This window comes from Amblyomma mixtum, chromosome 10, assembly GCF_055824585.1.
Source record: "Amblyomma mixtum isolate Tamu chromosome 10, ASM5582458v1, whole genome shotgun sequence".
Classification (NCBI taxonomy): Eukaryota; Metazoa; Arthropoda; class Arachnida; order Ixodida; family Ixodidae; genus Amblyomma; species Amblyomma mixtum.
This window is the reverse complement of record NC_143021.1, coordinates 126,951,915-126,967,734: the sequence shown is the minus strand read 5'-3', so window position 1 is coordinate 126,967,734 and position 15,820 is coordinate 126,951,915. Positions and strand designations below refer to the sequence as shown.

Below are 15,820 nucleotides of genomic sequence, written 5' to 3'. Positions count from 1 at the left end.
TTTATCCACCGAGCGCTTAAATATTGTCTGCATTATACTTGAACTGCACATTATCTAAAGTGTGCTTGTCCTCCTTGGGCACTGTTATCGTCTGCAGTATTTAATAAATAAATATTTTAATTCGTCGCTAAACGCTGTCGACATGAAAATGCATCCCTGCTTTTTTGTTTTGCGAAAGAAAACACGCAGCAGCTTAAGTATTTTGAAACTCACATCCGAATATTTAAGCGGTTAATTGTATGAGCAAATTCCTTCTTTCGCCTGAAGAGTTCAGATGCTTTTTAACAATATTTTTGGCACGTTTGGTTCTGTTCACTAGTTTAGTGCCCTAGGATATGATGTCTTTTGTGCGTAAATAGGACCAAGCTGGGCTGTTAAATGCGTGTCAACGTCCCGAAGTTAAGTAATGAGATCAGAAATATAACTGGCGTGCTAAATCAACAGGTTTAAGACACCTACCTAGCTTAGACGTTAGCTACACTACCCGTTAATTTACCCCGGTTTATATTACTGCATTTTAGTATGGGGCACTACAACGAGAACCAATCTTGAAAGACTGTACGTGGTACAAAAGAATGCTATCAGAATAATTGCAAAAAAACTACGATATGAACACACACTGCATATTTTTTTTTCCAGAAATATAAGGTATTTACCGTTTTAAACACGTCTCGATTAAGCCTCGCTCTGCAGGTGTACCACGGTGTTTAATCTCTAGGTTCAACATTTATTGCATCCTGTGGAAGCCATAATTGTACTTATTGTTTACGTGAAGGCCAGTATGTTAAAAACAGAGCTAGAACATCGTACTCACCACAGCAAGTTCACAATCAAATTGCCGAACTCCTCAATGCTTACCCCCTGCTGCTCGACCGCCTATCTGAATCTAATTCATCGTCTGGGTTCAAGAAGCGAATGAAACATCTCCTTTTCGGTGAAGAGTACATATACAAAATTATTCGGTCTCGGTGTGTGCAGTATTTTTCTACACCATATATTCATGCTTAAGATCGTGTCTCGCAAAATTGTGACTGACAGTATCAACAGAATTCATTGTTCACTGTATTGTCTATGTGCAGATCACTTGTGTGTATCCGTATATATTGGTCATTTTGATTTCATTAGTGCGTGTACGATATCATTTACTACTGTACCTAACCAGCGTAATTCAAATTTTTCGCTTCTTTATTTTGCCCCATCAATGTTGCGTTCCCGTTCGTCGCACCGCTGTCTGAAGCTTTGTGTGCTATATAGGTTCCGCGGCCTCGTCAGGCGTTTCATTACGCCCTTTGCCTCGGCTCTCCAGACAAGATGGAAAAAATCGAATGTATATATGCATGTACACCTTACCTGGCTCTGTCGAAAATGAATGAATAAATTGACGCGGTAGATTAAAACCGTAGGGGCAATGCAAGGCCGAGCCTTAAGGCTGTTAAAAGAAACCGATCATCATCTTTGGAAGAAAGCAGCCTATGTTACCGAAAACGAAGTAGGGTTCCTAGCATCCGAGGAGCTTCACGACCCTTGGCGTGCCCGGGCACTATACGCAGTCGCTGCTGCTGCTTATCACGTGCTAACGAACGAACATCACTCTCGCACATCCTCACACCAGCGGCCGTCCTGCCACGAGGATAGCTATTCGCTGAATTGTACGAGTTAAGCAGTACCCCAGACTATGTGGCTCCTTTCGTCTGGAACCAAAGCCAATAATATCAACGTATTGAACAAAATCTTGAACCAACCAAGGGTTTTTAAAACCAGATCCCAAAGTTTCAGAACCCGTTCACTCTCTTCAACATCTACAACATAGCAAGGTGCGAGCAGCAGACCATGTTCGTACTACGCGAGCAGCAAACACTGGCCACATTGCGGAGAGCATTCGCGTATGCTCAAGGCAGAGACTCCGAGCACCTGCACTTGTACTCTTTTGTGTAGTGGAACAGCCACGATTCAAGCTGCAGGCTTCTGAACAGATTACTCAGCCCCCCTACCATGCTCGCCCGCTCGAATGTGATTTAGTACTTTGATGGAAAGGTGTTTCTTCTCTTCATTAATAAATGATTTCTAAGTCCCCCGGACTTCACGACAACACTCGGTCTGAATGAAGCTCCGGGGTTAGCCAGTCTTATGAAGGTCAAAGGGCACGAAGGCTTCTTCCTTGGTTCTTCCGCTTTCCGTGGAGCACGCAGTATTCGCCCTTGACAACACAGAAGACAACGGAAGCCTTGTGGTCGGCTGGATGCGTGGCAGATAAAAGATACGAGTAGCCGCCAGTATGCGTCGGCTTCATGTGCACACAAATGCCCATGCCTTAATTAAAGCGGTGAATTAGGCGTGTTGGTACATAACTTTAAAAAAAAACGGCAGGGCAAAAAAGGGACTGTGACGAGACGGCAAGGACGGAGCTCAAGGATCACGGCCGTCCTTGTCGTCTCGTCTGTTTCCCTGTCCTTTATTCTCCTGGCCTAAACGAATGGAGATGTATAGATAAATTATCTTCCTTTACGTTCTTGTTCTCCAATGCAGAAGCAGTCAACGTCATAAAGCGCATCGGCATCAGGAAGTGTTGATTCCTGATGACCGAACCGCTAGCCATTCTGCTCCCTGACCTCTGGTCAGGCTGACGAGAGTTTCCCAGATGGTGGCGCCCATGGCAGTGTATCTAGCTATCCAGCAGAATTATACTCTAGAGGAGAACCTACTAGTCATGCGGAAATCCTAAAGCCTCCGAAGTGCTACCGAGTTCAGGCTTGTGCTGGAGTCGAGATCATCTTCTTCAAGGGCCTGCTTTGCTGCAGGGACGGCAAGAGCCACATGAACGCTGAAGAAAAGGGAGACCTGGTAAAATACATCATGAATTTGTCGGTGCTCACATCTATGTGGCGAAGGCGTTCTACAAAATGTGTGTGGCTGCGCTCAGTCAGGAGCGGAATTCGAGATAGAGTGCCCGGAGAAGCGAAATGATGAAGTCGATGATGGGTCTAAGACGGACACCAGGTTTGTCGACTTAAGGATGCACGTAAGAGGCCAGTGCTAAGTCACTGCGGCAGATTAAGCATAAGTGGAGGCTCTTTAGTTTCGGATACTGCTTGAAGATTTCTGCTTGAAGTCTTAATTATAGTTATAGCTTGGAGTTCAACAATCAGTCTTGTTTGAGTTTCTCGTAAGCTAGGTCCTCGAAAAGTTCTTTCAAGTTGTGTTTGTGATCTTGCAGTTCGAGAACCAAGGTTGAGAGTTATTATCCGCTAAAGGTACGATAATGTTTTCGTCCGACTAGACTTTCCCGAACGCTGATTTTTCTTTTTTGACACGTTTGTGTGGATCACGTGTAGGTAGCTTTCGCGTACCTTTAGCGTTAAGTCGAACTACGGGGGCAGTGGGTTCGACCTGTTCGATACCCTCTTCCGTGGGTGCCACAACTTCCACGGCGGGTACTCGAGTTGTCTTGAACTTAACCACGTGTTATTTTAGCATCGAATGAGTTTTGCCTGGAGATAGTCGAGATGTCGCCACGTGGCCTACTTGCCTACTTTTTCTCTGTCTGCAAATTTTAGTTTTTCTTCGTGCGTTGCACATCGCCCTTCGGTGGCGCTGTTGGCAACACTTCCGAGAGACAAGTGACAGTGCTTTTAATATTTCACTAACTCGATATTCTAAACGACTGTGCAAGGAGAAGTCTAGCTCATTTAGCATCAGCGTTTCAAAACACCTATGACTCCGTCAATGGACCAACCGTCTCTCGGATTGGAAAACAACCTTCTCCGCTACTCTTACATGGACAAACCAGTTGCAACTCAGGCAGTTTGCAGTACGTGCACGTCTTGGCACGCCTTGATAAAATCCAAGTTGGTCTTGTAAGGGGCAATGGTGCGTGAATAGATGACAAAACGCTTGGGCCGCTGTGTTCCTGGTACAAGAAATAGAGCTTGAAAGCCTCATTTTCATTTACTTTTTTTTTGTACAAAACTGCACACTTTAAAAAAAAGTGGATATGAGTGAAAACTTTCGCTGCGTTATACGGTCGAATCAACGCGAAAAAATAAAATGTTTTAAACAGAAAGTGTTTGAGCCCGATGGCATTTTTTTCAATATAGGTTATAGGAATGAATAAGTGCGACTTATCAAAATACCAAAATATCGCGCCATCCTTTGAAAGTGGTTCAATACCTCAGATGTCGCTCTATTGAATTTCAAATTGTGCAGGAAGTGGCTAGCGCGGGACAGAGGCTTCGTTTTCTGTCCAAATAAATTTTTTCTTGACTAATTTTTCAGATCATGTGGGCGCGTCGGCGGCCATATTCTACTCGACGGCCGGCACCGGCGTGCGCCTGTAGGAGGGCACAGAACCTGTTTTGGCAAGGTGTCGCAAGAGGTCAGGGCCGCAGGTGGAAAGAGGTCGATGGTAGACGAACTTTGGTGAATGGAAGGTGTGCCGGTGAGCGGCGCGCCACTCAGAGCTGCATCGGTTGTGGATGCAGAAGACGCAAAAGTGTCGACTGTGGCTTTGTACGACGGCAAATCGCAGTAACGGAGGGCCTACTCTCCAGGTGGTCGTACGGGCTACTGCGTGGCTGGCGCTGCTACGTGAAGCCCGGTGCGGGCACACATGTGGCAGGGTTAGCGTTGTCGCTGTGAGGACATGTTATGAATTATGGAAAGACACTCGACTTGCGCAAGCCAGGAGACGCAGTACTCAGGACGGAAGGGTGGAAGGGTGGGAGATCAACGTCGGCGAAAGCTGCAGTCGTGGCTGCGTGGACATCGTGGTGGGGAGAGTTCGAGCTTGAGTTATTACTAGAGAGGCCTTGACGCGCGGAGCACGGGTGCTCTTGCGGGCAAGACGGCCCCGTGGCACGGCTTCGGGGAACGGATGTGAATTCAAGACCTGCGTGACGCCGCTCAAGCGGAGAACATCAGCTTTGAAGGCGTGGTGAACGAGCAAGGCGAGAGAAAACGGCGAACAATAAAGCGTCACGGATGAGGAGAGCCAGCGCTGCCCGTGGAGAAAGGCCGGTGATGTAGAAGGGCGCTTCCGCCTGGTAGAACCAGACGGCGGGATGGGGTTCGTAGAACGGCTGAAAAGCTGCATTTCAGGTTTCACAATTAAAATTAATTACCATGGCGTGGTGTTTATGGCGGAAGGTGGGGCTGCCATTTGCAGGAAATCAGAAGCGGGTTGCGATGTGCTAGTCGCGGGTACCCGGGGGCTCTACGTGGGCACCAGAAATGTGCTCGTGGCTGCGGCCGCATTTATTGTACTCGACACCAACGAGCGACACGGGGAGGCCTTACCAGTTGAGAGGCGGCGCTTCATGGCTGTTCGCCGACTTCGAGGGTTCTCCCAGCATTCAATGGACGCGCTTGCTCGAGCTACGTGTTCTAAGCTGGCGCTCGCCAGTGCGGGAGCCGTGGTGCCGCAATGGTGATGGTCCCTACAGTGGAACCGGAAATCCATCCCTCCTTCAGTAAAATGCATACGCATCAGTGAAAGAACGAGAAAAAAAATTAAGAAATCATGTATATATTGGGGCCAACCCTACTGAAAAAAAGTTCTATGATGCAATAACCTCATAGATCATTCATCATAGAATATCATACAATCTGTATGACATATCATACAATCTGTATGATATATCATACGAATTGTATGATATATCATACAGATTGTATGATATGTCATACAGATTGTATGATATGTCATACAGATTGTATGATATTCTATGATAAATGATCTATGAGGTTGTTGCATCATAGAACTTTTTTTCAGCTGGGAATGGCTTGAGCTAATAAAAACTATACTCCTAATGCATGCAGATACTTCAAGAGGAAGATTCAAAAAGCCCTCATTGTGTACTCTATTGGGTACACTGGGCTGAGAAGAGAGAGAATGACATTTTAGTGATTACGAAGGAAGTGTGCTTGGTAGTCAGCCTGGCACGGTACTTCAAACGAGGATGTAGGAAGACGATTGTGAAGAGGGAAAAGATATTAACTTCATGTGTTCTACAGCACATCGTAGTGTGTAATCTTAAGAAGTACTTGAAGCTGGGCTTCTTGGTGCATATTCCTGAAAGACATGAGAGATCCCGGCTTCCCTGGTTCTCTCCGTGGCGCAGTCCTTGCTGAAAAAGCTGAAGGGCAGCAAGGAAAACAACCGACCTCAAGGAATCAACCGACCTCAAGATAAAAGGCAGGCAAGGCCGGAAGTTGTACCTTACGTACACCACACTTCTCACAACCTCAAAAAGGTGGCCAATAAGTATGGCGTCGATGTGGTATTTTCAGCGCCGCGAGAACTCGCCGGAATGTGTTCACGCATTGCAAGAAAAAAAGTACATGAGTGCACCATCAGACACCGAATGCTACATGTTGGCTGCAAGAAAGCAGTAGTCTACGAGTTCCCGCTTACATGCGGCAAGGTGTACGTTGGACAAACCGGACATTGTCTTAATGAGCGCCTGCTTGAACACAATAATTCATTAAACAAGAGAGGAGATCTTCCAGACCACTGCCAAGCCTGCTCGAAAGAGAAGCATGCAGCCTGCAAGCCTCGACTATCTGATTGCAAAGTGCTATTGAAAAGCCGAGATAGGGCAGAACGTGAGCTTGTGGAAGCCTTCCATATCAAGAAGCGAGATGATAGTTGCATTAGTGACACGTCAGTTGTTCTTCGCCACAGTGAAATGCTGTTTCTTGATGCGTATCTGTGAGAGGTGATTGTCTGCGATCAAGAGCATGGATAAGGACAAAGGCTATTTAAACGTTCTTCCCTGGATAAATCCTTTTGAAAGTGCAGCGCTCGTCTTGTTCACTTCCTCGTCCGTGTCCCCGTTTTGCGCTCTCATGTCTTTCAGGAGTGTGTAATCTTAGCTTGAGATAAAAAACATGCATTTCCTAAACTTTCCATTTGTAGGTTTGCCGTAATACTTGTCCAAAATATCAAACTTCCAAGCTAAGTAACTTTAAAACATTCTGCAGTCATTGAAGATTTTCTGGCTGACGGAATGAAAGACACCAACGGTGTGTAAAAAGTTTTAGCAGAGAGCAGTGCTTGTTATTACCCCGGGTTCCTCAACATACGCAGAAACATAATTGTTCATAACCGTTATTAAGCTATAAGAAATTACTCCAACCATTTCAGATTAGCAACGAATGTGTACCCTGAATTGCAAAAAAAATCTGAACAGAAAACAAGGAGTCATTCAAAGGAAATTGCAGTCAAAGGTTTTTATAAAATTGCTGAAATCCAGCTACGTTTCGAAATTCTTGCGGTCTGCAATGCGCCTTCTGCGGCAAAGTTGCTCACTTATTCAGCATAGTACGGGCACGCCAAAATAATTCAGGTATTCCAAGAATCATTGACCCAAAAACTGAGAACTCGGAAGCGGCGCTGTTCAGCATACATTCGGAAAACAAGCTTCCGCTGGTGCACCAGGCAAGAAAGATAGAAACAATGATGAACGGACAGGCAGGAAGAAAGGTGGCAAAAGCCAAGGGGCTCCTGGAATGAGCACTCATCATACTAATCATGATTTCCTCAATGCATTAAATTTCTTCTCACTGACTAGCTTGTTAGCGTGTTGCACAGAAGAGTATTGAGGTGCATTACGGGGCCTCTTTTGGGAGTGCCGTAGGAGGTTCTTTTATACGAGGGTGGGGAGTTTGGAAAGGAATGACACTGCTACCGCATGATTTTGTGCGATGATGAGAAGGAGAATCCAACTGCTAATACAATGTGTGCAAATCTGTAACCTATTTCGCAGGGAGGAAGACGAACGGTGCTGGACGGTGGCAATGCTCCTCAGAAGACATTGCCAGACACACTGAACGGCGGATGGGTGGTCCGGTTCTTCTTGTACGTCCTAGGAATCGGGTATGCTCTCCAGACAGCCTATGCTATTTTGTAAGATTAAATAAGAAAATAAGAGCCCCTTTGTTGCTTGTCAGAACGGTGCGCGGGCCATTGGATTTGGAACGATGCCTGGTTTCCTCAAAACGTCGCTTATTTGCTAGCAGAGATCGATTAACAACCGTAGTGATTTAGTGGCCAGGTCGTTCCTTAGTTATTTCGAGTTCGCAGTTTAAGAGCATTAGCTTTTGGCTAGTTCCCGAGCTTCGCTCCGTCTGCGTCAGCGGTGACCGCAGCACAGACAATGACAGCGCGCCAAGGTACGGCGAACCAGCAACGCAAAGCCCGTGTTAGTTTTAGTGCTGGGAAGCTCTGCTGGGGCTTTGTAATTATGTATAGTACACCGGTGAGAGAGCCCGATGGGCCATGATGCCTAAGGCGATGCATGTTAGAGAAAAGACGCGAGTCCATTGCGTTAGCGGAAATAGCCGGAAACCGGTTGGGGGAAAAAAAAGGAGCCGCCGCTGTGACGCAGTGGTCATGGCACTCGGCAGCTGACCCGAAAGACGCGGATTGGATCCTAGCCGCGGCGAGGGAATTTCGGTTGAGCCGAAATTTTAGAGGCTCTGTACGGTGCGAAGTCAGACCACGCTAAAGAACCCGAGGTGGTCAAAATTTCCGGCGCCCTTCACTACGGCGTCCCTCATAGCCTGAGTTGTTTTCGGACCTTAAACTCCCATAAACTAAACTAAACTAGTACTTTTTAATGAAATGAACAAACTAGGATGCAAAACATTCTACTATAGCCCACTCACTAGTGGCCACTTCTGCATTGGTGCTCAGAGTGGAGTCTGCGCAATGTATGCAGCCCCTTTGACATGTCGTTCCATGCAGCGCTCTATGTTATCAAGGGACCTGTACGGGCCCCGAAAGGTCTTGCTTCCTTTTGAAGAACTTGTTGGCGAGTGTATATTCATTATTTGTACAAAACACAGATAACCCTCACAACTACGCATTGCAGGCTCGCAATAATATGGTAAATTTAGATGGAGGAAAAATTAAAAATTACCTTTGAAAGGAAATTTCTGTTCATAGCAAATGCAAACCAAAATTTATTTTGCACCTCTCACAACGGCGGTGCCTTGGAGCCCACAAGGCTGCCTTTTCACGCAAAAATATGTAGTTCATTCCAAGACCCGATGTTTAAATGGGACTTTAAGAAATACACGTTGTTGAGATGAATCGCAGACACAGGTCGTTGTCGGGTGTCCACAAATATATTTGACAGGATGCGCTCAGCCGGGCGAGAATGGGACAGCGTGCTGCCGGCATGCAGTTAAGCAGCGATGAAATCCAGTCTGCGCGTGCTTGGCAGGCGTACTGAGGCTGTCGTGCTCTTCTGCGGCTGGACCACGAATCACGCTATAGGACCCCCCCTCTAGCGATGAAGCCATGAGCAAGGTGTGAATGGCGAAAAGCGGATGCTCTTGGTGCAAATCGTAAGCGACGAGAACAGGCACAGTCGGGAGGGAATGCAGCGGCACAGTTTGCGATGACGTCGGTGTCAAGGCGAGCAGGTTTAATGCGGTCAACTGAGATTGTGTCCTCCCGGCCGTTGATGAGCAGAAGAAAGTGCTTAGGAGCACGCTGGAGCACTTGGTAGGGACCATCGTATGGTGGCCTTAAGGGCGGGCGTACGGCGTGGTGGCGAACAAAGACGTGAGTGCACCGCTGAATGTCGGGGGGGCGGGGGGGGGGGGACGTGGACACGACGAGAATACTGGCGCTGACATGGTGGAATGACAGTGCTCATAGCGCTACGTAGACGGTAGGCGTAATCTGAGACGTCAGCAGGCCTGGGTGGCGAGGGCTCGAAGAATTCGCCAGGGACACGGAGAGTAGTGCCAAACGTTAGCTCTGCTGCACAGAGAGAAGAGTCACTGCGAAGTGCGTTGCGGAGACCAAGCAGAACGAAGGTTAGGCGCTCAATCCATGGCGAAGGAATAGCGGACGCCTTAAGCGAAGCTTTCAATTACCGGTGAAAACGCTCAATGACATCGTTGGAAATCGGGTGGTAAGAGGTCGTCTTGATGTGATTGACGCCGAGGAGCCGAGATAGGTTGGCAAATAAGGTGGAGTCATATTGCCGACCACGATCAGTCGTAATGGTGCAAGGGACACCGTAGCGTCTGATCCACAGTGTGATGACTGCTCTTGCGATCGACTCCGCCGTTATGTCCAGAAGGGGCATCGCTTCAGGCCATCTCATGAACATGTCAATGCAGGTTAACAGGTAGCGGTGGTTCCCGCAGGGAGGAAGGGGACCGACAATGTCAACGTGTAGATGGCTGAAGCGGGCGTCCGGAGACGGGAACGTGCCAAGCGGAGTCGCAGTGTATCGATGCACTTTGCTTTGCTGACAGCTCAGGCATGTGCGCGACCAGCGGCGAACGGCAACGTTGATGCTAGGCCAGACATAGCCAGCCGTGACAAGGCGCTGTATTACGCGAATGCCAGGATGGGCCAAAGAATGGAGGGCATCAAAGACGGTTCGTCGGTATGGTGGATGTACGTAGGGGCGAGGCCGACCGGTTGACGTATCACAAACGAGAGGAACGGCGCAGTCAGAAAGCAAGACGTCCTCCAACACCAGAGAGGTGTCGCGCGTGCGAAACCGTTGCATCTTATTGCAACTCGGCATCGGCTCGCTGAGCAGCAGCCATGGCCTTGAAGTCGATTGGTCATCCATTGTCCGTCGCATTGACTGCAGGACGAGAAAGAGCGTCAGCAACTATGTTGGACTTGCCGCTGACGTGACGAATGTCGCAGGCGAATTCGGAAATGTAGGCGTGCTGCCTGATTTTGCGAGGAGCGTAGGAGGTGCTGCTGGACGTCAGCGCGGACGTCAGAGGTTTGTGGTCAGTGAGAACATGAAAGGTGCGTCCCTCGAGAAAATGACGGAAGTGCTTCACGGCTGAATATATTGCTAGCAGCTCTCGGCCGAAGGTGCTGTAGCGGCGTTCAGGGGGCGCAAGCTTCTTGGAAAAGAAGGCGATTGGCTGCCAAACGCCAGCGACGAACTGTTGCAAGACCACGCCGACAGTAGTGTCCGATGCGTGAACCATGACGGACGTGGGCGTGCCACATTTAGGATCACACAGGAGCGTCGCGCCGGCAATGGCTGCTTCGATGCCGCCGAATGCGCGGTCAGTGGCATGGGTCCAAGCAACAAGAGTGGTCGGCTTGCTGTGGCCCGAGAAAAGGTCGTGGAGAGGCTGCAGTATTGCGGCACAGCGAGGAATGAAGCGGCGATAATAGTTGGCGAGGCCAAGAAATTCGCGCAGTTGTCGGGTGGTGGTGGGCCGGGTAAACTGACTGATGGCGGTGACACGGGCCGGTAAGGGGCGAATGACATGAGCATAGACGCGATGCCCGAGAAAGTCCTACTCTGCAACGCCGAACTCGCTTTTCGGTCCGTTGAACACAAGACTAAAGCGGCTTAGTCTTGCCAGCATTTGACACCTGGAGCTTGTGAGCCTCGCCGTAGGGCTGAAGACGAGAATGTAGTCAAGATATGCAAAGCAGCACGTCAAGCCGTGTAGTACTTGGTCGACAAAGCGCTGAAAAGTCTGGGCCCCATTGCGAAGACCGATAGGCATCCTCAGATATTCAAACATGCCAAAAGGTGTAATAATGGCGGTCTTCAGGAAATCCAACGGCTCCACGGGAATCTGATGGTATGCCTTCACAAGATCGACTTCGCTGAAGATTGTGCAGCCATGGATGGCCGATGTAAAATCCTGGATGCGGGGAATCGGGTAGCGGTCAGGGACTGTGGCCTCGTTGAGAGCCCGGTAATCGCCGCATGGGCGCCAGTCGCCGGTCTTTTTGGGCACCATGTGCAGGGGCGACGCCCAAGGACTAAGTCTGCGACTGCGTCTGAAAGGAGGTGTCTGCGATCCGTCTCCACAAATTTGGTGACTCCGGACTTCGCGTCTTCGATCTCTGCTCCGGCCCTGCGCTTGGATCAGCCGCTTCGCTAATCCTACCACTGCCCGGAGCTCGAGACCCCGCTTACCTTCTGTCGTGTAAGCCCTGGCCATAGATCCCTCCACTCCTGTACCGTCTCCGTCGCCTCTCACGCTGCCACCTCATGAGTCCGAGGTCTCCGCCCTCAAGCTCCCCGCCTTCTGGTCATCGTACTCGGAACTTTGGTTCCTCACCATCGAGGCCTTGTTCCGCCGTCACCACATCACGTCCTGGTCACCAAATTTGTGGAGATGAATCGGAGACGCAAGTCGTCGCCGGGTCTCCACAAATATATTTGACAGGACGCGCTCAGCCAGGCGGGAACGGGAAAGCGTGCTGCCGGCATGCAGTTAAGCAGCCACGAAATAAAATCTGCGCGTGCTTGGCAGGCGTATGGGACTGTCGTCAGTTTCTGCGGCCGCACTACGATGGCACGCTATGCCGTTAAACCAATAAATGCTAACTCAATGTGGACGAACAAAATGGATTTTACTCGAATTTTTCAACATTCGAAAAATAGCCTTTAGTTGCAGATAATTGATGCCTCATATTCGCCCAGTAGGTTGCCCGGGCGAAACTGTCGATGAGGAACATATCTGGGCTTAGGAAACAAGCCAGTCATCCAGGTGGGGTTATGTAGAGGGCTTGTTCGAGTTGGCAGTTATTGTTTTTGTTGCTGATCTATTTGTAGATCAATGAGCTTATCGACTCTTCTCTCTATGCAAGCGAAAAGTTAATTGCCCTAGCCGCGTTTGACGGGTCGTTCACATCAAAGGTGCACCAAAGAGATATCTGAACTCCTTTTTTCTACCGCGGAAACACTATCTATACGTTCCGAGCATGCTCACAAACCCCAAATTATTGTCCTGTACGGCCGATTTCCCTAATTTAAATTGGATTAAACGCCCCGGCTCCTTCCTTTTTTTTTTAACTTACCGCGGACAGTAGGAGTCAACCATCGCGAGGAGTGCGTTTCAGCCAGTCCTGTGTAGGCTTGCAGCTCTGCTATTGTCGGAGTGATACGTAGCGATCGGGGAAAGCAAATAGTCCACGCGCATTTTCTTTTCCGGGGTCCTAATTTGCAGCTATGTTGTATATGACTGAATCTATTTATTTCCGGAAACCTAGAAAAAAAAACAAAAGCAAAGCCCCCGTGCGACTGCTTGAAAGGCACTCCACACATTAGTTGACTCCTCCTACCTTCAGCGGTGAGTTCAATGAAGGAGGGACTAGATCTGGGCGTTTGTTCACTGGAACGAAACAATCCACACGTAGTAAATTAAGTCTTCACATAACATCTTTGCTGCTGAGAAGCCTCAAAAGTTTCTTCCTGATCGGGAACCGTGCTTCGCAGCAGGCTGATCGGAGCACATTCTAAAGGACCGTCAGTCTCGACAGTTTTTCGCATCATCCCGGTGAACGCCCCGTGCAGTAGCATGGTCGAAGGAACCAACCGAACAAGAGTAATACGCTTCGAGTGCAAAATCAAGGATGAGGCCTACGCGCCCTGCACGAAACCCACAAAGAAAAATTACCCTTCAGAATTACCTTTTCGGCCGCTTCTATGATACCTACTTCTTACTAAGACCGACGCACGGCTCCGTTATATGATCAATTGACCACCTTCTGCAAATGCCTCGGGCAGCTTTCGTCTCGTGCAGGTCGGGTGTGCTATAAGTGAAGGGGGGAGAGGGGGTTGCGTGCCCACTCGCTGCATGCACGCGCCTTTCGCTTCGTTCAATCATTGCATTCATAGGCTAAGTCGCGTTGTTTTTAGAAGCACCAAATGGTTCGAGACACCTCTCAGAGGCCCCGAAGCTTGGAGGTGAGAGCCAGAAGGCCGTTACAAACACCAAACGTCTCTGGCTGAAAGGTCGCTTGGAAGGGGTATTTGTTGCTTTGTTGTTGAGTTGTATCCAAATTGATGATAGCCGTTTCAGCGCCGCCCCGGTGGCTCAGTGGTTTTGGTGCTCGGCTGCTAAACTGAAAGGGGCGGGTTCGCTTCCGGCCGCGGCAGTCGAATTTCGATGGAGGCGGAATTCTAGAGGCCCGTGTACTGTGCGATGTCAGTACCCGTTAATGAACCCCAGGTGGTCGATATTTCAGGAGCCCTTCACAACGGCGTCTCTCATAGCCTGAGTCTCTTTGGAACGTTTAAACACATAAAAAGAACAAACAGTCGTTAAATAACAAATATTCTTTTTTACTATATCTGTTTCGCGTTTATGGCGGTTTAACGTCCCAAATCCACTCCGGCTATGAGGTACGCCGCAGTGAAGGGCTCCGGAAATTTCGACCACTTGAAATTCTTTACCGTGCACTGGCATCGCACAGTAAACGGGCCTCTAGAATTACGGCACCACCGAAATTCGACCGCCGCGGCCGGGATCGAATCCGCGTTTTTCGGGTCAGCAGCCGAGCACCTTTTACCCGCACCCTCCACAGGACAATATTCAAGAAGGCATATGCAGTGCATATAGAATAGGATATAGCCAACAAAAAAACTATAAATGAAAGGATTTGCGGTTTGTAGAATATTATCTACTCGGAAAAATACACGCTAGCTAAATGAAAGCACCAATATGTACAGAGTGGAATGAGCAGAAAAAGCAGCAGTGCGCAGGTAACGTGTAGGACAGCATAGCCTGCAGTCGATAATGTCTCGTCGTCATTTATTGAATCGCTCCGACACTTTGACGGTGTTGCTGGAAAAAGAAAGAAATCGAAAACATTTTAGGGAAAGATGATCTCGAGAATTGTCTATGTGTGATGGTGCCCTTGTGAAACGCAATGGTAAGTCGATAAGCAACGATCCTTCCGTGTTCATGCTTGGTGATGGTCCACACAATTAATTTCAACCTTAATATGTTGTTTAGATGTGCTTATTGATCGCAAAAGGTCTCTCAATAGATGCGACATTTTTTATCAAAATTTTTTCTTACAAACCAAGCAGCTCGTTTCGGTACCCGCTTCCGACTAGCAGTGGATTGTGCATTTTAGATAGATAAAGCAGACTACAGATGGGCCTAATATGGGAGAAGTAGCGTAGTCGTTCACTTTTTTCGGGGTTTTCGAAAACTGAGCTGCAGTAAAGACAAAACCTACTAGAACTTCTGAGCTGCTAATTAATGGTAATGACCGAGAGCAAAATTTCTCCCGTCATAGCGTTCCAGCAGCTGTTTGACTTTACATGTGTGATGTTGATCTGTTAGCACACACTTAGTAGGAAGCTGCTCCGTCAACAATCTGGCATCGCCAAAGGGGCTGCTGCTTTATTGTTTCTTTTTTAAAATTTATGCTGCGTTCTTCAGGAGGCTGTGCCTTGCCCGACAGCGATGCCAGGTGGCTTAGCGTTCCACCTTATGTACGGCTGCATTCTGCAATTACCGATGCTTATCACGCTGGTGAGCGCTCTGAATCTTGGCGGCTTATTGCAGCTTATCCAACGCTCCCGAGTCTCCCATGGCACAGGGGCTACACGCATTGCGCAGACTCCACTCTGAGCAGCAACGTAGAAGTGGCCACGAGTGAGTGGGCTACAGTAGAACGCTTTGCGTGCTAGTTTGTTCATTTCATTAAAAGGTAATAGTTTAGCTTTGTTTAGTTTATGGGAGTTTAACGTCCCAAACCGACTCTAGCTATGAGGGACTTCGTAGCGAAGGGCTCTAGAAATTTCTGCCACCTGAGGTTCTGTAATATACCCTGACATCGCGCACTACATCAGCTTCTTCAATTTCACCCAAATCCGAATTCGACCGCCGCAGACGGGATCCAACCAGCGTCTTTCGGGTCAACAGCCGAGAGTCATAACCACTTATCCACGGCGGCCGCTCAAAAAAGGGGGGAAACTGCGCGTATAATACAAGGACAAAATACTCACTTCTTAGGCCTGTAATCTTGCTGCGACACCACTGCCGGCCACGACGCCTACATATCAAACGA

At 48.5% G+C, this 15,820-nt stretch overlaps 1 protein-coding gene across 1 annotated transcript in view; it reads left to right on the top strand.

Moving 5' to 3' along the window:
* Nucleotides 1-15,820, top strand: part of LOC149326894 (uncharacterized) — a 103,591-nt gene that overhangs the window by 9,618 nt on the left and 78,153 nt on the right. Inside the window, exon 2 of the mRNA XM_089564718.1 lies at nt 7,764-7,873. Within this exon, the coding sequence (XP_089420844.1) occupies nt 7,764-7,873 (110 nt within the window). The remainder of the gene's footprint in view (nt 1-7,763; nt 7,874-15,820) is intronic.